A 21,882-nucleotide genomic window follows, 5' to 3' on the forward strand; every position below is an offset into this window, starting at 1 on the left:
CCTCGTCCCGCATGGTGGAATAGGCACCAGCGCCTGTTGCGGATCCTTGTACGCCACAGAGTTCAACCGAGTTCATGGCCAAGTCCTCGAGTCAAGGACCAATTGTCATGTTCGTAGAGCAGGTGGTGCGCGATTAAAGCTCGTTCGCACGATGACAAGCCACGGATTGTGACAGCGTATGGTTTAGGTTACCGTCTGACATTGTTTAACGCGGTTTGGCCCATCAGAGATACCATAGAGCAGCACTTATGCACAGCATGTATTTGGCTACTGTAACAAGACCCGGTGGAGTGGTAAACAAACTGGACTCGATAGCTACCGTGGTTTATTGAATGACAAGGTTTGATACTTTACTGTCGCTGTAACAGCGACCACCTTATCCTTTGGTTTTGAGCGAGGAAGGCAGTCAGGCATGCAGCGAGCGTCAATTTTGGCTCACTACGCACTGCCCACTATTTGCATTGAGGCTCTCCTAGAACCCCTTTAGAACAATAGGATCAGAGCAGTGAGTAGAACATTGTTAACTTAATGCGGATACTCGGCAATAAACGAACAACGTGCTCACGCAGAGGTCAGCCTCACTCGAGGATAATTAGTCCAAGAGACTTGGTTATAAGCCAGCCTCCGAAGAGCGAGCACAGCTGAACAACAGCTCGCTGCTCCGGGCAATAGGAATGATGCCAAGCAACAACTTGACGTGGAGATCTTGAGATGCTTGCCAATAGCCTTGGGCTGCGCGTCCCAACCTCTCAATGTTGATTGAAAGCACCTCCCCCCCCCCACACGCACTCTTCTTCCGCATTTCTGAATCCGCCCTCTCGAGGGAAGATGATGAAGCTTAATCTTAATCGTAAGATTGTTGGTGAGGCAGGAAGCTCGATCCCTGTCGACGTCGAAGAGGATGAGACGGTTTGAGACTTAATCGGCAAGTTTGCCGACAACGCAAAGTATGCGGGGCGAGTTGATAAGTTGCGGCTCTTCCTGGCGAAGCGGACAGCCAACGCATGGCTCTCTTCTCGTTCGGAAGACGCGAAGAAGCTGAAGAAGGGCGAAAAGAGTACTCTCATTGAAGAGCTAACGAAGGAAGACCAAGAGATAGGAGCAGATAGCCCGCTTCAGGACTGCTGAAAGGAATCGATTCTCCATCCACTCGCCAGATCCACGTGCTGCTTGTCGTTCCGAGGTCTCAGCAGATTTGAAGTGAAGATTCTAGTTGGCTTGCAACGCTAACAAGCGTGTTTCTTTTCATGTTGTCTTGCAATTAATGTTTGGATTTCCGGTCGCAAACGAAAAAGATGCACGTATAGTCATGGTGGCATCTCTACAGATCCGACTGAATTAGCGGCTTCAAGTACTTCTCGTACCCGTCAGGAACCTGCGTCTTGTTAAGCGGCTCGTCCGCAGCGCGCTTCACCAACGCGCGATAGATGTCACCATCGTAGCGGCCAATAGTCGAGCCCAACTCAAAGTCGCTGAAGTCCCAGGCATCCGTGAGTAAGACGCTGTTCTTGCGGATGCTCGGCAGTAGACGCACGACCTGCTCGCGCGCGAGATCGGCCTGGCTGGAGGAGAGGTAGTCGTGCTGGCGGAAGTCTCCGAGGGACTTGGTGATGAGCCAGGCTCCGAAGAGCGAGCACAACTTAACAACAGCTCGCTTCTCCGGGCCAGCAGGAATGGCCCCGACACCGTTGGCAAGCGCCTCGAGAAGCATGAGCTCTGCGTGCGCGGTGGAAACACGCGACATCAGCACCATGCACGTGTTGCCGTTGTTATTGGTCGCCTTCATCTGACCCGCCAGGGCAATCAGGATACGAGCAGTGCGGACTTCAAAGGCCTCGACTAGAAGGTTGAGGTCTCCGAAGGCCTCTGGCGTTATGCCAGAGAATCGCAGCTTTGGATCGACCAGTAACTTGACCTTGGACAAAAAGCGAGTGGCAGGCTCGCTGTTATCGAGGGTCTTGGCTCCAGCCAGCGCCTTCAACAAGTAGCGAGCATGCTGCTGCACCAGCACGTCAAAGGTGCCTTCGAATGTATTGGCGCCCACGATCTCGTTGAAAAGGTGCGCCAAGTTGCTTGACTGCGTGAATCCGTGACCTCCGCACAGTCGGCGGCACGACTCCACACCGTCACTGACCGTTTGAGCCAGCCAGGCCTTAAGCCCGGAAGACACGGCATGCAGCGCGGCCAACTTGGCTCCAAATCCAGCGTCGCCGCTCTTGACGATCTCCACAGCTTCGTCGTGTCTCGCCATCATGTCTCGCGCTGCAAACTTGGCGGCGTACGAGATCGCGATGAACGGGAACAGTTTGTGCTGCTGGTTCTGGTAATCCAGCACCTGGAACTCCCCCTTGTTGTCAGGGGTGCGTCCCTGGATCCTCGCAGCACTGAACCGCGTGGTAATTGCGGCCGCCTTGGCCATCGTCAGCGCGAAGTTCTCCACCAAGTTCGCTCGCACGTCTACCATGGTCAGGTACACCAGTTTGTCACTCTTGGGCTTCACGAACGTCCCATCAGGCAGCACCTTGGCGTACCTCATCATCATGTTCTCCCTGGGGACGCGGACCTTGTGGAACGCGCAGTAGCCGTTGTCGATAGCATTGAACCCGACCTTGGGGCCAATGTCGCCGACCTCAATCCCCGGCAGGGGCTGGTGGTTCTCCAGCGACCGCAGCTGCACCAGGAACGCCTGCACGCCCACGTTCTTGCCGTCCAGGAACAGCCGCGCGTGTACGATGGCGTGGTTGGCCGTCTTGCCCAGGCCGCCGGGCCACCACTTGCGGCTCGTGAGCGTGGGCGAGTCGATGACGAACTCCTGCGAGGCCTTGTCGTACGTGGCGACGGTCTCGATGCCCTGCACGTTGGAGCCGTGGCCCAGCTCCGTCTGCGCGTAGGCGCCTAGGATCTTGTAGCTCTTGGCGAGCGGCAGCCACTTGGCGCGCTGCTCGTCGTCGCCCTGGTTCTCCAGCGTCGGCACGAACATGGAGTTGTGCACGTCGATGCACAGCGGCTCCCCCAGGGCGCCGTACACGACGCCCTGCTCGTCCCTGTCCGCGATCTGCTGGTCCTTGAGGAACTGCACGAAGTGCGCCACCTTCTTGAGCCCGAACGTGTAGCGCTGCGTGTGGTTGCGGAACATCATGTCGCGGTCCGACAGCACCGGGTGGCGCTCCACCATCGCCACGAGCTGCTTGCGCCGGTCGTTGGCGACTGCGCCGTCGCGGAGGACGGTGGTGAGCACGGCCGGGTCGATGTCCCCATTGGCGCGCTCCTTCTTGAGCAGCAGAGGGGCCAGGTCCTTGAGCTCCATGACGGTGATACCGGTACAGTCCTGTGCGGTCGAGCGAGCGAGTTGGAATGTGAGCTTTTGATGAGGAGGCACGCTTTTCGTGTTGGTATTTGAGATAATTGATATTGGAAAAATGAAGATGATGAGAACTGGATTCAACTGAATTTGCGTGGAAATATAGAGCATACGTAAAGAAGTGTTAATAGTGATGACAGTGGAAAAATATTGCGGTTAACATGACAGTATGATATGTAGTTCTGAAGGTAATATCGAATTTGAAAGCTGCAAATTCGTTTGTTTGACGTCATCCACAGCACTTCAACATGGGAGTTTGACGTAACCCAACGACTCGTTGGCAACAAGCATCACCACGTCTTGCATGTACGCAGTAAGTGTGGAATCCACGGAGCCGTATGCATCCTTTTGCTAGCGGCTACAGAAGATTTCACTCTCGTCGAAAGCGAGTCGCACTGAAAATTGTACGTGCACATGAACATGGTTCCGCTCCTCCTCCTGCCTTCGTTGCTACGCTCGGTGACCCCTGCAACTTCGATTTGACAGCGCGTTATTACTGGGTGCTCCACCGTAAGCAGCGTGCTGCTTGGCTCCTCCCTCCGCTCATTTCTTGCCACAGCCAACAATTGAGAATACATTACGAGGTGCTTCACCATAAGCGGCTCGCCAATCTGCTCTGCATGCAGGATCCATAATCAAATGGTGACCATCATACGAATAAGTATCGCACGAAGCTCGCACACCTTCAGTCATACTGAGTGCTTACGACAGGCCTCTCTAATTGAGGGGAATTGTATTATGAAAACCTCGATGAAGACGCCCCGTCATCCCTCGCATGAAATCTTGAGTTTTTACCCGATTGAAATCTAGTGCCGAAGTGAGACTCACCAAACAAATGGGAGTTCAAGTAGCTAATAACATAGGTCAGAATATATTACCTTGCGTTTATTAATACTACCTCTCCATACACTTACCATATTATTGTTGGTATTAGAATGCCCGGTCATCCCTCAACTAGCTTAAGATGTAATAGGGAATTGGGGGAATTCCCTCAATTAGAGGGGCCTGAAGATAAGACTCGTGTGCCGTTCCACCATCCGGAAAGCAGTGCACCTTGCGTGGGGCTGTAATGGCTCTTTATACCCCACCTGCTTTGCCGCGTCGCATCGGAACACAAGCGAAGGATTCGCGCCCGCACTCTCATATTTCTTAAGCAAATCGCGAGCACGCCCCCTCGACCCTCAACGGCACTGTCAAATTCTCTCTCTGACCACACGTACCGGATACCAAGTTTCACAAGCTATGGCCATCACGAAGTCATCAATCGCTCTCCTACTTGCTCTCGCCGCCGGAGTATCGGACGCTGCCAATCTTCGCCAGGGCCAACGCGACTTGAGCGAAGCGGTGCAGGAGAATCAGTATGCAGCTGCGCTGCTAGCCCGAGTCAACAAGGAGCGCGCGACGCATGGTCTGCCGCCAGTGTGCTCGAACAAGAAGCTTCAGGTTGCAGCGGAGCGTCACGTCAAGGACCAGTCAAAGACCGACTACATTTCCGACACGGGGACTGACGACTCGAATCCCGAGAAGCGAGTTACCGATGCCGGCTACCAGTGGCAGAGCGTGCATGAGGCCATTGACGCCAGCGATGCGAACGCGGACGCAGTGGTGGACTGGTGGATGAGAACTGCGAGCCGTGAGACCATCTTGGGCAAGTACACTATGGCGGGATCAGCGTACGCCTACAACGGCAACACGTACAGCAAGCACTACTGGGTGCAGGTGTTCGCCACAGGCAGCTCGGAGGCGTGCGGCGCCTGATCCACTTCATTTGAATGCCTAGTTTTCATATTCTTCTAGTTATGCAGACAAATATAAACGATTCGCTTTAGGTTTCGTGGTGCAGTTGCCGACCCGAGCCGTAAAATGCACTTGATCGCACGATGACCAAGAAAAACAACGTTGGTCTTGCGCTGCAAATCCTTTGTCACCTATGATATTTTTTTTACCAATCGCGTGGTCGGGTCTCGTTTTGGTCTGGTGGTGGTCGTTACTCGGCCAGGCCCGACCCGGCACTTTTCCTTTGAACTCCCACGAGCATGAGGGTGCTGGACCAATCCGCCGCGGTGCAAGACAGTCGATTCACGACCACGATCTACCTGGAGGGCTACCAGTACACGCGAGCCACCACCTCTGCACGCAAGACCTCGTACCGGTGTAGCTACTACCGATCTGCAGGCTGCAGGGGCAAGGTGGACCTGATCACGCGCTCCCGGAAGTTCACCAACTTCGTCGGGCACACATGCGAACGAGGGGAAAATTACGCGTCGGAAACACCAGACCCGATCACCAACTACACGCAAACCGACGTCCCAGCCGCTGCTGCTATTGTGACCTCGGGTCACCCTTACATGGTGCAAGCTCCAGCACCTTTCCAGCCCCCGCCTATCAACCGCATGTCTCGTGTCGGACCTGGTCAGGTCAATCCGAATCACTTGGCCCAGATCGAGAGTTCTCCTCTTCTGTTCGTACGCAACACGAAGTTAAACTTTTTCCAGTTCAATTGCATGAGCGGATACGGCCCCGACAACACCCCGAACCGAGTCATCGGGTGGGCCCACCCTCATCTACTCGAGCTGCTGAAGCACACAGGCTCGACAGTCTACGTGGATACCTCGCTTCGTCGCCTGCCGCCTGGGTTCGAGCAGTGTCTCATTTTGGTTGTGCACGACAAGCCGTCCGGGTTTTTCGTTCCTGTGTTCTACGTACTGTGCACACTGCGAACAGTCAGAGCCTACCGCAACGCGATCAACTTCATCGTTGGAAGTACTCGAAGGAAATTCCAGCCTAGTGAAGTCGTGTGCGCCTTTGACGGCGACTTGGTGAGCGCGCTGCAAGCGGAATTTCCGAGCGCTGTCGTGAAAGGGGGCGTCCATCTTTTCAAAAAGGCTTGCCTGAATCGAATGGAGCGACTGGAGATTTCGGAGGAAGCCATTAACTTTGCGATGGAGAAAGGAGTGCTCGACATGCTGGCGTCGATTCCGCCGGATCGAGTTGCTACTGCTGGGATTGCATGGGTGAAGCAGCAGATCAAGACCAAGTGTGATGGAGCCGGGGTGCCTTACGCGCAGCAACAATGGCGCTCGTTCTGGAACTACTTCAGACGCATTTGGATCGCGCAGTTCCCGCCCGCCTTGTGGAATCTTTACGGACTAACCAACAACGTCATCGCACGTACAAACAACCCGCTCGAGCAATTTCAAAGGGATCTGGATTCAGCTTTCGCGTCGTCAGACCCGGGCCTACTCTTTTTCGTGACAACCATCGAGAAAATGGCGCGCCACCACGTGGCTGATCTTGATGCGGAGACGACTACTCTTCCTAGTGCTGTTGAGGTTTTTAGCGAAGAAGAGGTTTCGAGCGATGAGGAGAACACCGGCAATGAATCGGACGGCGTTGACAGCGATGACGACGACGACGACGACAATGACGGTCTCCTCAAAATCGAGCCGCCCCATGGACACCAAAGCGTCGATGAGGAAGCTGACTAGCCGAGCGAAATTCGCTTGGGGGTAGCAACGAAGTAAACCGCTCAGAATATTGCTCGATCGAAATGATCCAGCGATCTACATGTAATCCCCGCGGAGTCTACAAGACAAGACAAGAAAATCGGCAGTCATTTTTAAATGACTGCCGATTTTCCACGGGAAACAAAATGTTACTTATCAACCATTTATTGTGGTTTGCAGACATGTTGTCGCTCAGATTTAAGGCTTAGATCGATCTCTGTGATAAAATAATTCGAAGACATAAAAATGCGACATGGTAGTAAATCGACCTCCCACAAAGACCAGGTGTGGGTAAATCGCACCGCCTCTTCCTAATTCACGAAGCGAGCGCATTGTTGGTTCTCAGGCCACCAAGGTAACGTTAGACTAGACCGGGTAATTTCCGACTTGGGTCATCGGTTCCGGCCTCCGGGCCCTCTGCCCTCTGCCCCCTGTCCCCGCGCAGCGTGTGTTAGCTCAAAGCAACCGCACTAGCCATGTTAAAGGTACGTATTTACTAACCCCCGGACACTTGATCAACGGGTTCGCGTTCCTTCCCGAGTGCCCCAACCAGTTCAAGCTGCTTCGTGAAAGCGTGTCGACTTCGACCGGCTGTTGGGAAGTGGAGTACAAGGATTGAATTGACCACAACGAAACAATGGTGTTGGACTTCTACTGTCCAAGCACCGCCAAGAAAATTGGGCGTCAAGCCCCAAGCATGAGTACCAAGACAGCCTTCAAGGTTCAAGAAACATTTACGTCAACGTTGCAATCGCGATTCTAGCCCATGATGGCTACCGGCAACGCAATAGGCTCAGCCTCCAGGACTCTATAGTTAAAAACACAAATAGAGGTTCTCTGACCACCCCCCTCCCTACCACCACCACCAAGGTAACGTCGCCGGCCACTGCTACTCTGGTACGGTTCTGTTGGACGTGTTTAACGGCTCGTTAGGTTCGCCTGTGAGTGAACTAGCGGCACCTGCATCACTGGGCTTTCCGCTTCTCTGTGGCGCGAGCTGCTCCCCGCCATGTAAGAGCACATGTTGATACTACGCTACCATTTTACTTCAGGAAAGTGTTTCGTATGAACTGTTGTAGCTCCTCTAAATAAAATGTAGGGTGGGCTTTCACGTACTTTTGAACACGAGTAACCACGGCACTCGGCCAACGCGACAAGCCGTTAGTTCGATCTCCTTCGCGATCTGCTGACCACTCGTCAAGTGTCCAGATGTAAGTGTCCAATTGCATATTATATAAAGCGCGGCATTATAATCCGTACACAGCCATCTCGAGTTAAAATAAATCGGCCCGAATTGCGTTTTTGGATCGGCAATTCGACCACAGCGTAAATCGAGATCGAGGCTGGTGAAAATAACTTGGTCGAGTTAGTGGCCATCTATTTTTATATCGGGCGCCAGATATTATATCTCGGGCAAATCACTAGGTGAAAACGACAAACGCATTGCAAAGCACAATAGAGCTTTCGAGATAATTGCGTTTTTAAACGTCCGGTTATGTACGAATTTTGATTGGTCAACTTTAAAAAGTTCACCAATCAAAATTCGTACATAACCGGACATAAACATTAAAAGCTTAAAACACTCGTAGAAAGCAAAAACAACTCTAATTCGATTGTTTTACACGGGTTTTCCGACAGTATACAATACGATAACATTGAGAAAATATTGAGGTCACACGCCGGAAATAAAATTCGAGATTTAGGGGTCCGGAAATGGAGATATTTTTTTTCGTCCGATATAACTCCACGAGTTATCAATATTTGCTAACGATCAATAGCTTAAAAGAAGCACAAGACACAGCTCTTTCGATTCCTACGGTTATATCGCGATTCGTACTTAGGTTCATAAGGAATTTTTATGTTTGCCATGATCTCATATGAGACCACGTGAAACCAAAGAATACTAATGAACCTAGGTACAAATCGCGATTCAAGCACACCACTAGAAAGGAGAGTGTCTGTTCTTTCTATTGAGCCCCCGCACGTCTTCTAGAACCAAGATCTGACTGAGCCACAGTGGTGTGGAAAAATTATCTCCTGTCCCAGACTGAAAAGCGATTTTTTTTGACTGGCTGTTTAGATGTAAATTTACACTATATATAGTGCATTTGCAAGAATGGGAGCTTGTATATTGTGCTAATAACATCGCTAAAATCGATAAATGTAGTTCTTACCAGTTTAATGTCGCCATTCTTATCTTTATTATTAGTTGCATCAATACCGTCAGAGGTGCCTGTTCTCGTGCTGCTTGTTTCACTTTCGTGCACACACTTTCACATTTTCTATCAAACTACAAGCTCTCCCCCCTTCCGTCCAACCTCGTCTGCTTTGGAGTTCGGTCTGTGTGGTACCAAGGGGTCCCACAAAGAGCTTCGCCTTGTACTTAGTGCGTCGGTAGGCGCTGCAGCGATAGTGGTTGGTGTCCGTTCGGACGTTGAGATGGTACCGAGCATAGGAATAGCCTCCAAAACGGACAGTTCCCGTTTCCAATCCGGCGGCGGGGGGATCGTTTGAATCGGCGTGATTAGCAGAATGGGTATCTTCGGATGACGTCGGCGTTTCAACTTGGTTACCGTCACTCTCTTCCACTTCCGAGCTTGATGATTACCCAGCAGTATAACCGTTTTCGTGTCGCTGAACTCAGATCCTTCGGAAAGGAGCGAGTTGGACATCGATTCATCGGAGGCGTATCTTGCGTTGATGGGGCTTGGTACGTGCGGTGCGGTGGTGGTGGTATTTTGAACTTGGGAGATTTCAAAATGACCGCTTAGGCGCTGTACGAATAACACCAAATTTCAGACCACCCACGTTACCACGAAACGACTTAGCGAGCGACCAGACTACTGGCAATCGCGATGGAGCAATGACGAAAGAGCGAACGAAGTAACCATCCTCAGCAACCCTACAATAGTGGGGTAGATATTAAGTCACAAAAACACACAAAAATCCATCGAATTCACAACTGTCTAGTTATCCCACGACACTCTAACGTATAGTTAACGGCCATGCAAACGCACGACGACATGAGAAACCGCCGGTCTTTCACGTTTTTACAACTGGTAGATTACCCTCTTCGTGGTGATAAAATTTGATCCAATTTTGACCATAACAAAAGGTTGCCCCTTTTGACAAACTATTCACCCATAAAAGTGTTGACCCGATTTTGACCTGCCCAGCGGTCCATAAAAAGGTTATCCTCGCCAATGCGTTGGTGTTTCGGTAGAATCTCTCCAGGATAATCTCCCAAACTGCAGTCGGCTGGAGAGTTGGTTGGCAAACAGCGAGCTCGTCAATCGCTTCCAAAATATCTGCCGCAAAAATTGTCATATTTGGAACTGGATCTGCTTCGGTGCCGCGTACTATGTCTCGGTTACAGGTCGCCTTGCGATCACCTTTCTGAGTGACAACCCCGTCTGCTCGTACGTACACCCTTCACTCTAATTAGTCTGACCATGACTAATAATGGAGTACGATTCTCGCCAGGCAAAAACAAATGTTCAAAACGCTTTTTTGCTTCATAGATTCGGGGAAAGTAAGACCATCTCTGGATTCCCCTGACCGAGAGCTATCCAAAACAGGTGGTTTTGTTGCAATTTGAGCCTGAACAAAAAAACTTTGTATCGGCTGGAACTGCGGTTATTAAATACGAAAGCACGACTATATTCGAAGCACGACTAATTAGAGTGAAGGATGTAGTATTTGGCCTTTCAATTGGTTCGCTTGTGAGAGCTGCAGCGGTGGTTTGTGGTCGTTGCCGTCTTGAGATATTTTGCGTAAAAAAACCTCTGAAAACAACCGGACCGGAACTTGGTATGTGCTATTCGTTCAATCTCGACTCGACGTGCTCATCTTTCTTCCTTTCTTCTTCCTCAAAATTCGATTCTTCTTCATCTATGTTGCGGGTTGTAGTGGTCGGTTGAAATGCCTGTATTGTCGCTTGGACAATCCGACCAGACTTCGTGTCTCCAGACGCTTGAGATGAAGACGACGCGGGGCGTAGAGTGAGCACATGCCCGATTGTATCCCTGGCTTTCGCCGAACACCGACTGGGCCGGCACTGTAACGGGGTTACACGCACAAGTAGCTACAAGCCACTTGTGAATTTAACAGATAGGATATCTGTTAAAAGTTTTAGATACTTCCTCACATTGGTGTAAGTCACACCAATGGATATATTGAAGTGGACCACCACAATGAGTCGTCCACACATACCCAAAGATCCTATTGGTAGAAAGCAGCATCTTTCTACCAATTAGAGACGTGCGTATTGGCGGGACTCTGACAGCCAGCCGCTGTCAACCCCTTTCATAGATGATAAATGGTTTTGGCAGTTTTAGAAGGAAGATCAATTTACAAACAATACAGTTCTCATTTTACCCTAATTAAACTACTTGAAGTCTTTATTTGATTTATATTATACTACTCCGTCTCAAAATTGATGTCCCATTATTGTAGAACACATCCACGTTTTGTCAATATTTCGTCTTTTGCAGCGCGGTTTGGCAAATACGACGCGGCGCGTTCTCACGGTTTCAACCGTGCGCATATTTACCCAGCACGGTTAGTTTTGACAGCAGAGTGACGAAATGAATGGCCACGAGGTTGATTTAAGAGCTGGGACAGGGCGGCAGATCGCATGTGTCGCCCTTCCTCCTCAAACCACGCGTCCAGCTCCGCCCATTCTCCTACTTTCCCAGTACAATGGAGGTTTCAAGCTCGCCGCGAAGGCGAGAGCTTACTGACATCGAGCGCAGCAGGAGCTGGATGTCGAGCTGTGCTGCCAACCGCCGAACTCCCCGGATCTCAACTGCTTGGACTTAGGTTTATTCACAGCCATACAAGCCCGCCAACGTCTGCGCACACCTCGCAGCTTTGATGAGCTCATTGATGCCGTTACAGCAGCGTACTGGGAGCTGCCGCCATCGACAATTAATGCCGCGTTCTTAAGTCTGCAGAGGTCGATGGACTTGTGCATTCTGGATACAGGAGGCAACACGTTCAAACCTCCTCACATCGCCAAACCGAAGCTTCAGCGGGAGGGACGACTGCCTCTGAGCCTTCAGTCCTCTCCCCAAAACAGCCGTAATTGTGTCGCAGCATTGCAGGGAGCAGACTACTCACCATAGTTAAACCAAATACAGTTTGAGGACATCATTTTCGAGACTAAAAAAAGAGTGGGATGGGACATCAATTTTGAGAAGGAGTGGTACTTGTGTACTCAAGTATAATTAACTCAAGCTATTAATAACTCGTACGCTTCCTCATACACGTAGCGCAACGTGTAAGCCAAAGTAGTGAGCCAAGTTAGGCCCACTACAGGCACCACCTATCCGTGATCGCAAGGAGGAGATGTTGCTGGTTACGGATAAAATTTGTGTCCGAGATGTCACTTTGACTCCGAGGGAAGTCTGGCGTAGACGCATGGATATCACTCTTCGATGCGTCCATGATGTCCGGTCGATGATCAAACGCGACTGCCGCGACAGGGGAATCAATTACTCCAGGGCCAACTGGAAGACGTTTTGGAAATATTTCAAGAAGTCTGGATCCACAAGTTTGTCCCAGAATGTGGAACACTAACAGTGTGAGCGGGGATATCGTAAATCGGACTAACAACCCACTCGAACGCTACAACCGCACCCTTAATTCAGCTTTCTCTTGAGCTCGTACCGGCATCACCCAATTCATCAATGTGATCGAGCAGCAAATTCGCGAGAATGTTCGTCTACTGGGAGACATTTCGAACCGTAGAAACCGTGCCCCAACCCATGCCGACTCCCAGCGTGCACCAGGGTTTGAATCTATGTGAGATTGGGTTTTGACTGCGAGGTGGAGCCACCGGACCGAGGTCTAACGGCGTCGAGAGTTTGAGAGAAGACGACCGAGATCTCCTATTGGCTACTCACATTCACCGCGCCAGAGTGACAGAAAGCTAGTTAGTGACTGCGAGGCTCGGCGGGCCCTAATAAATTCTCGCCGAGCTCTCCAGATAGTCATAGTGGATACACCTTTTGCCTCCTATTAGGAATCCAGACTTAAGACGAAGGCTCGTCCGGTTGTAGGATTAGACCGAAGGCTCGGTCTATATTAGATATTTGTATAGACATTAGGGATTAGTTATAGTCGAGGCCTCACCGCCTCTAACTATTAAATCAGAGCAGAATATTCCCCCCAAGCCATCAGGGTCAAGTCCGTCTACGGTAAGTCTAGCTAGCTTAGCTGTAGGGTCTGGATACGCTCGGCCGACGCGGGGTATGTCTGCCGGTGAGCTTAAGGTACATTGACCGAGAGTTCGCCCTGGTAAGGCCAAGAGTGGATAGTGGCCGAGTGTTGGGAGGTAGAGAGTCCTCCCTGTACGTTTGTACGTTGTCCTGGGTGCGTGGCGTGGCCCCCCAGTGTATTTGACTCTTTGGCCGAGGTTTCACCTCGGCGCTCCTGTCAAAGGCCTTGACCGGCCCGGTGCCCTTCCTTTCTGAGGGACCACGGTGGGTTTAGCGCGAAAGCGTTTATATTTACGCACCCCAGCCGTTGCTCGTGGCTGGTGGTGCCTGTGTGTGGGCTCTACCTACCTGACCGATACTTCAACACAAGGCATATTTCCAGCCCGGTGTAAGGGATCGGACCTGGTCTTCAGGTTTAATCCCAACAATCTTCGCCGACCTTTCGAGGGAAGCGTGTGTTGTTGGTAGGACTCGTCCTATTTGTCGGGGCTGAGGGACGAGGACTCGTAAAATCGTGAATTCCTACACGACAACTGGTGCCGCGACCCGGGACTGGTGTGACCGAGTGTTTGTTGTTACGGTCTGTGTAGGTATTGCCCCTTAACGAGCATTGAGGAGAGAAGAGAACAAGAACAAGAAGAACAAGATGGCGAACGGATCCAAGTCAGCGGCACCAGCAACGCCGGCAAAGTCGACGCGCGGACCCACCGAGTACTCGTCAACCGTCGCTAGCGACTTGACGTCTCGGTTGTCGGTGATCACCGAACGGTCGGTCAGCTTCGAAGAGTCGGCGGATGAAGATTCCGACGCCAAGGATGTAGTGATGGACTATGATGGCCTGGAAGAGAAGTCATCTGCAGCGATGCAGGAGACGGACGACCAGGAAGACGCGATGTTGTCCGCGGGACACAGCGGGGTTCCCCGCTCGCTCTCGCGAAACCTCGTCGAAGAATTTGATGAAGTGGCGGAGCCGGACCACGCCTACGACGACTATGAGGACGGCACCGAGGGCTCGAAAGCCCTGGTGCAGGTTACTAAGGGTCGTCAAGTTGCCCAAGGCAACCGGCCGCCGATGAATGGCAGCACTCCAGCTGCAAACAAGGTGCTTGGATGAGTGTTCAAGCAAATGATGGAAGAAAGCGAGTGGATGCAGCAATTCTCGCCCAAGTCAATCCGACAAGCCATCTTGGTGGAGTTGAAAGGCGAGCTGGCCTGGCCAGTAAACTCTATCAATACCACTTAGGTGGCCGAGGACACGGTCTCGCTCATTCGGGCTATGGGGTGTGAGCCGCAAACGCACCCCTCGGATGCTGCAATCCGTGACTGGCCCCCTGCCATTGCTGGCCGTGAGCTCCAGAAGTGGAAGCGCAAGCTTCGTCTGAGCTTTGGCGCCACAGACATCGGCCTGGCTGGCCAAACCAAGGCCTCGGCGGAGCAGGAGGAGGACGACCCGTCGAAAGTCCCACTCCCACAGACGCCCCAGAAGAAACCAGAGAGCTCGGCCAGACGGCAGACTACTGATGGTGTGTTTTCGGTCCGTACCGAGGGTACGCCGTACTTCCAAGATTCGCACATGGTGGCTCCCCGGTCGACGAGCCGCGCGGAACGCATTTCGCGCACCGAGGGGTCGAAGCCCACTCGCAGTACACAACACGGGAAAACGAGCCGACGGTTCACCCCTCGGTCGGCCTCCTCTGACGAGGGTGATGATGATGATGACTAACTGGACCACGTTGACGGCCGCGACAGTCCTAGTGACGAATTGGCCCGCCAGGTCCGGGGGGTGAGCGAGATGGAGCGCTTGAGCTCGACGCCGAGGCTTGAGCTCGCGACCCACCGATCCCTCGCTCAGATCAAGCATTTTTCCGGAGCCCGCAACAAGAGTGAAAACTCGATGCAGTGGTTCCGAGCTTTCGTCTACGAGATGAAGGGCACTCACACACCGCCCAACGAGTGGTGCATGGCGTTTGAGTTAAGCCTTCGGGACGGTGCCCTTCACTGGTACCGTCAACTTCCGAGGAAAACCAAACGCCAGTGGAAGTTGCTCAGCGACGCCTTCATTAAGTACTACTGCTCGCAATTCAAGCAGTCTGCTAAGGCTCGATACTACTCGGCGAAGAGGGATGGTGCCGAGCACATTTGCGACTACCTAAATCGACTGAATGGCTGCGCTCGCAACGCTGGCCTCCAGTTCGAGAAGGGTGGTCTCGATGCGAAAGACCATGTGCACCGATTCCTCGAGTCGTGTGGGGACCGAGGCCTCGAACGGCGGCTCTGCCACGTTCGAGTGAAGGACATTCACGAGTTGGAAGACATGATTAATGACATCTTGAAGTTGGAAGAGCGTGGGCAGTCCCGTGAGACTTCGGCTTACCCACCGAGAAGCCGTGAGAGTACTCACCGACGCGATGACAAACGCCCCGAGGCTTCGCGGGACAGTTACCGACCAGATGGCCGACGCACCGACTCGTCGCGTGACGGTTACCGTCGCGACCGATACGACCGTCGGGACCGAGACTTTGACCGCCGTCGCGATGACTCGCGCCATGTGCCGCGAATCTCGCTGGCAGAGGCTTCGCTCGCCGACATGATGACCGAACTCCAAGTCCGAGGGTCTAGGGGTGGCCGGACCGAGCGTTCGTCACCGCGCCGACACTCATACAGCAGTAGCGAGAGCGAAGCTGGCAACAGCCTCTACTCTGAGGACGACCAAAGTGGCGGTGACTATAGTGATGACTGTAACTCCGAAGATGAAGGTGGGCACGTAGCCGCGGCGAACGATCATGAAAGACGTGCAGCAGCAGACGGGACCTATGCCCGCTCTGACCACCGTCAGCGCAAGACTAGTGACTTCGGTCGAAACCTCGACCGAGGGAATCGAAACCTCGGCCGCGATAACCGCGAGGGTCGCCCCCGTCAATATGGACCGTGCGCTGCATGCGGAGGGCTCGGTCACTCGGCCCACTACTGCTACCGTCGCTGCAAGCTATGTCAGCAAGTGCATGATGTCGGAAAATGTGAAGCTCTTCAAGCGCTCACTTCTCTCCTTCGAACGAAGGTTGAGAAGAAGGACCTCACACCCGAGCTCCAAGGCCTAGTCTTCGGTGGCCATTTAAACTAGGCAGCCCGCCAACTGAAACAGGGTTGGTCCCAATCGGGCTGCCACAGTTAGCCGAACCCGCGATCGACGCAGACTGTGTCTACGCGTTCGAAGGGAAGTGCAAATGGCCGAACAATGACATGGAATATGTGAACCCGATGGAAAATGAAAAGGAGAGAGGTGGAAACCTCGGTGGAGGTGAAATGATTGATGCGAATGATGAAGATGAAGATGGAAATGGCACAGAGGCTTGGGTTTCAAGCGCAGTGCCGGTAGGACGCACCAGCCCAAAGCTCGGTGGAGTGCTGAAGCTACTGCCGGGCGAGAGGCTGGGGTGGTGGTCCGCATGGAAATTCGACCAGAGGGCTCGGATGAGAGCTCTGGCCCGAGGCGCGGGGAATGATGTGCGCACCCGAGTCCTTTTGGACACAGGAGCGAATGTGAGTGTGATCTCGGAGAGATTTGCAAAGAAGTTGCGGCTGCGTGAAATTCAGGGTCACGGCCGCTGTATGGAAATACAAGGGTTTACCAAAGGAACGATGGCTACAGAGCGCCGAGCCTTGGTCAAAGTGACGCTCGGCTGGGAACGAGTGTACGAGTTCGAATTGTTGATTATGGATCATGGCGCCGGTGTGGACGTAGTCCTCGGTACCGACTTTATGATTCCGGCTGGTGTGCGCCTGGACATGTTCCACGCGACTGCCAAATTGCCGGGCGAGGTGAGCATTCCGCTCATCAAGACGAAGAACATGCTCGATGAACGAAGTCTCGGTCCGCACATCAACAGCGGACCCGCCGAGGATTTACTTATCCTGGGTTGACTATCGACCACCGAAGCGCCAACCCTCGGAGGAGACCCACGAGCTGTGGATACGCCGGACCGAGACGTTGGTGCCCACGGTGAAAGCATTTAGACGGGGCAAGGTTTCTCGAGTACGAGTGACAAATGTGAGCGATCGGCTGTTGTCTTGCCGAGCTCACACGCCTCTGCTTCTGTGGGTCCCAATTGGGGACCTCCCGTATGATGAGGGGTACACTCGGTTGGAGTCGACCAAGTACCGAGAGTGGCAGGTGGCCGCATTTGAGGAATTTCGCGACGAGGATTTGCTCCAGCGCGAGTACGAACTCTACCAGAAGTGGCTCGCCGCGCAACCACCGGCAGTTGATCGGCCGAGTTATCCAACCCCGGCCGGAATAAAACCTCGGCCGCCTGATGACTCGCCGGGCCAGGCGTGCCGTTTAAGCTGCGCCGAGCTTTGGGAACGAGAACTCGCGAGGCGCGAAGAGATGGAGCAACTTGCCGCCGACGGCTCACCAGTGGGTGATGATCCGGCGGCGCTCCCTACTCAGCGCGCCGAGCTTGAGTACACTAGTACCGAGACCTCGGCGAAAGTTACGAACGAAGTCACGTTCGACCAGCCCAGCGACGATGGCTCCGACGTGAGCTTAGAACTAAGCGTGTCTACCGATGAGGCCCCAGAGGCGGTGGAATCCACTTATTACCAACGTAAGCCTGGGCTGTCTGAAGACTCGGCCGAGGAGTCGGCGGGTGAAGACTCGATGGATACCCTAGAAGTGACGTACCTGTCTGTAGCTACTGCGTTGGCGACGGAAGAGGGCATAGATGACGGGGGTGATCAACCCTCGTCAGAGCACATGCCCAGTGAGATCAATTTAGAGGACTACGCTCACGAGCTGGCGTTCCTTCCTGACCTAACGGAGACCTCGGTGACAGACCTCGACTACTCGGCGCCGAACGTGCGTCTCCCAGGGGTGAGTGCGGAACGCCAGGATCGCGTTGTGGAAGTGCTCAAGAAGCACGAGAAGATCATGATCTCTAGTGGAAATACTTTGCCTCCGCCCGCTTATGGGGTGGTGTGTGATATCGATGTGAACGAACACTCGCCCATCAAACAGAGAGCTCGGCGAGTGCCCGTTCGGCACCTACGGAAGTTGTACGAACTACTACGAGGCCTGCTCAAGGCAGGCCTGATAGCGTTTTCGAACAGCCCGTGGGCTTCGCCAATCGTGATTGTGTTGAAAAAGAACGGCGAGGACATCCGGCTATGCATTGATTACAAGATGGTGAATGTCATCACCGCAATCATGGAATATGCAATGCCTCTGGTCGATGACCTTCTCACCGACCTCGAGAAGTATCTGTGGTACTGCTCGTTGGATGCGGCAAGTGGATTTTGGGCGATTATGATGACAACGAGGGCTCGCCAAATCTCGGCCTTCGTATGTGCCCTCGGTCATTTTGAGTGGCTCAGGATGCCTTTTGGACTACAGAATGCACCGATGATTTACCAACGCATGCTCGATAATGCACTGTGGGGGTTTGTACAACCGAAAGGTGGATGGAAACACTACGCAGAGTTAATGCGGTGTGCGGAGGAGAGTGACCGAGACCTTGGTCGAACCCTCGGACGGACCCTGGCTGAACCGTCGGACGATCCGTCACCTGACCCAAACCAAACACCCACGAAGTTTGAAGCAAGCTGCGACAGCACTCGGACCGAAGACTCGGTCGTGGAACTCATTAATAGCCCGGCAGCCGACATGTTCGCAACTGGAGAACCCGACGAGTCCTCGCTAGTCCCGGTGTTTGGGCGCCGATCATTTGTGGATGATATTTGCTTCGGGGGTGAGTCGTTTGACGGCTGCCTCGAGACTTTGGACCGACTGCTCGCCCGCTTTGAAGAGTGCCGTATTAGTGTGAGCTTCACTAAGAGCATCTTTGTGCAGCCCAAGGTTGATTTTTTGTCGCATGAGGTGACGCGAGAAGGCATTAGAGCTGACCCCAAAAAGCTCAAAGCAGTAGCCGAGCTTTCATTTCCTCGGTCGAAAAAGGGGGTACAAGCATTCCTCGGTGCGCTAAACTACTACAGCCGGTTCATCCAAGACTGTGCAGTATATGGAGCGGCACTATATCAGCTGAAGGACGAAGATTTCACGGACGGGGGTGACCTCAGTGCCGCCAAACGAAGCTTTGCTGCGTTACAACGAAAGGCCGGTGAGGCACCGATCCTCCGACACTTCGACCGTGACCGAGCAGTCCACGTAACACTCTTTGCAAATGAGTGGGCGCTCAGTACAACGCTGATGCAAGAACACGGTGGCAAAATGCACCCGGTACGATTCTGCGGCCGAGTCCTCAAGGACGCAGAGATGAATTATCACCCGGCCGAAAAGGAGGTCCTGGCCCTGCTCCAAATGTTGAAGGTATGTTACACCCAACTCGCAGGTCGGACCATCCATATCTACACGCGATTTTCAACACTCGACTGGGTCCACAAGTCGAAGACTCTGTTTGGACGAGCTACCCAGTTTGCGGGATTACTGTCGCCGTGGCACCTGGTGGTGCAGCGAGTTAAGGAGAAAGATTGCGCTTTTGCGCAACTCTTGCAGTCGACTATTACTAGTTTCGTCGACCTCGAAGACTCGCTGGCCCCGGTGACCCCACCGACACGTGGTTCCCCGATTGTTCATATGGACCCCCAGTTGCTATATGCGCGACTGCCCCGTGCACACCGAGGTTTTGTACTCTCGTTCGATGGATCAGCCAAAACCGAAAAACACGGTGGCTATGGCAGTTGTGCCTGGATTTTGTGGAAACTCCCGGAATGGAATATAGTGATCGCTGCGAGTGCTTTTCTCGAGACCACGACGGTAAACCTCGCCGAGTACACCGGCATGAATAATGGCGTCTCGGCGGCCCTAGAGCATAGGGCCGAGGACTTAGTTATCGTGGGAGACTCGAGATTCGCAATTCAGCAATCCCTAGGAGTGATCGCTTCTCGTCAAAGGGTGAAGGAGCAGCTTGAGAAGAACAAGATCAAGGCAAAGCTCGCAGCTTCGATCACGGCGTTGATCCGACCGCAGTCCGGCATCCCTATTGTCACCATGTCGATCAACTCGTTTCTGGGCAACAAAACCCATTTCAACTTGGGCAAGGCCTTGTAGCCTTTCCGACGGTTGTACACTATGTACTCCTGAGGATGTTTTTTGGGGACCTCATCGTTGGTTCTCGACTTTATTTCCTCAAAAGCCTGAATCCTTCAGCTCAGCAATGTGTTCGTGAATCCTGTACAGCGATTGAAACAGTGGAACACTGCTTCTTTCGTGTCCAATGTTCACGGAGATGTGACAATTACTATGGCGACCATGGAATCAGGTTTTTACGACAATATTGGAGTGGAAACTGCTGCTCTTTCCAAAACCACGTGATATCAAGTCGGATTGGAGAAATAAACAAAAAGCTATACATGTACTGTTTTTGTGGAGAGTACACACTGCTATTACTTTTCATGCGACATGGAGGCTACGAAATGCTATTGTACCGGACAATAAAGTTTGTACCGCAGAGAGGGGTCATTTTACACATGGAAGATGGTAACTTTCCAAATACGATAGTTAGATATAAGGGTAATTTTCGCCCGTAGATTCCGATTTTGGGCTCAGATTTGACGAATTCGACGTCGTTATCGAGACATAGCCGCTAGAAAAAACGCTCTCAGCTGGCCAAAAGTTTGGGGAAAGGGCTCCAGTAGGGTTAGCCTATCATCGGTCAAAATACGAGCACACCATTGGCTCAATCCGTGAATCATACGGCAAAACATCTGGATGCATGGGACAGGCAATCACGTTGACAGGTTTGATTATTTTAACAGATCAGGACAAATTCAAATCCCCAGTATAATATCTCAGGTAATTTTGTTAATTTCGTAGTTCCCCATCCTGTACCCATGTTTCGAACATAACATCTTACAGTGTTAACGGCACCTATCGATAACAAGACTCCGAAGCAAAGTCTTGGCAGGCTAGAAGCTCTCCTGGTGCCAATACTCGCCCAACATCAGCCTACGTGCGCTCATTACGAAGCTGAAACGCTGTAGTTTCATGCTGCGTTGCTGTTTCTTTTTAGACTTGGCTTCTAGCTTCAATTATGGTACCATTTTGTTGGTGATGCATTGAAGGCTGGATTTGCTGGCAATATTGTCCGGGAACTATACATCGCTCGACAAACGTGTTTGCGATGAAATGTAGTATGCTAGAACAACAAGAACCGTGTGGTCATTTTGTGGGCGGTAGTGGTTTCGGTCGACAAATATTGATAAAGTTATGACCCAGAAACCGCTCATGTTACAAATCCCGGTACAAACTTTATTGGCCGGTACAATATTCATTTCCATGAATCCGATGCAGAAGCACCGAGCACATAGAGTGTAACAAGCTCCTTCAATCGTCACTGTCGGTTTATCTTTCACCGTTTCTCGGAATTTGGTATTGAAGATAAAGTTGTCGCTGATGTACTAGGGCGGCTTGGTTTCGACAAACCGCTCCCTCTATCTATGCCTTCTGAACACCGAATTTGGGTTCCACGTGCGTAGTAAAAAAAAGTAAAAAAAAACACACACACACACACATGATAGAAAAGAAAAAGTGTAGCTAGCAACACGAGTACTCCAGTAAATTGTTAATCAACTTTGTTTCCTTCCTTGGAGCCTTTCCGTGGTGAGGACACGCTGCTTCTCTGCTCTGGTCAGTCGACGCACAATGCCAGTGGTATGAGCCCGAATCTGGTTCGGGGCGCTCAGGCATTCCAGAGCTGGCTCGACGAGACGCTGACCTCGGAGTCGAAACTCAGCCTCGATGAACGTACCAAGCGGATCATGAGCTGGGCTGGTTAAG

The 21,882-nt window shown here is 52.3% G+C and overlaps 3 protein-coding genes across 4 annotated transcripts; 2 read left to right on the plus strand and 1 right to left on the minus strand.

Annotated features, from left to right (window-relative positions):
• Nucleotides 1-1,321: 1,321 nt before the first annotated feature.
• Nucleotides 1,322-3,307, minus strand: IUM83_04047 (acyl-CoA dehydrogenase/oxidase; the record flags this gene model as incomplete). Its single annotated transcript, XM_067928087.1, has 1 exon — nucleotides 1,322-3,307. The coding sequence occupies one exon, from the start codon at nucleotides 3,305-3,307 to the stop codon at nucleotides 1,322-1,324; it is 1,986 nt and encodes a 661-aa protein (XP_067793665.1).
• Nucleotides 3,308-4,603: 1,296 nt separating this feature from the next.
• Nucleotides 4,604-5,119, plus strand: IUM83_04048 (SCP-like extracellular protein; the record flags this gene model as incomplete). Its single annotated transcript, XM_067928088.1, has 1 exon — nucleotides 4,604-5,119. One exon carries the CDS (start codon nucleotides 4,604-4,606, stop codon nucleotides 5,117-5,119), a length of 516 nt encoding a protein of 171 aa, XP_067793666.1.
• Nucleotides 5,120-5,397: 278 nt separating this feature from the next.
• IUM83_04049 lies at nucleotides 5,398-21,881 on the plus strand (the record flags this gene model as incomplete). 2 transcript variants are annotated; one of them, XM_067928090.1, is made up of 2 exons in its annotated part: nucleotides 5,398-5,826; nucleotides 21,738-21,881. In XM_067928090.1, the coding sequence occupies 2 exons, from the start codon at nucleotides 5,398-5,400 to the stop codon at nucleotides 21,879-21,881; spliced, it is 573 nt and encodes a 190-aa protein (XP_067793668.1). The 2 variants fall into 2 exon arrangements, with proteins under 2 accessions (XP_067793668.1, XP_067793667.1); XM_067928089.1 differs by lacking the exon at nucleotides 21,738-21,881 and adding an exon at nucleotides 6,702-6,849 and having other exon boundaries at nucleotides 5,398-5,909.
• Nucleotide 21,882: the final 1 nt, after the last annotated feature.

Source organism: Phytophthora cinnamomi (assembly GCF_018691715.1).
Source record: "Phytophthora cinnamomi strain GKB4 chromosome Unknown Contig27, whole genome shotgun sequence".
NCBI classification, from domain to species: Eukaryota; Oomycota; class Peronosporomycetes; order Peronosporales; family Peronosporaceae; genus Phytophthora; species Phytophthora cinnamomi.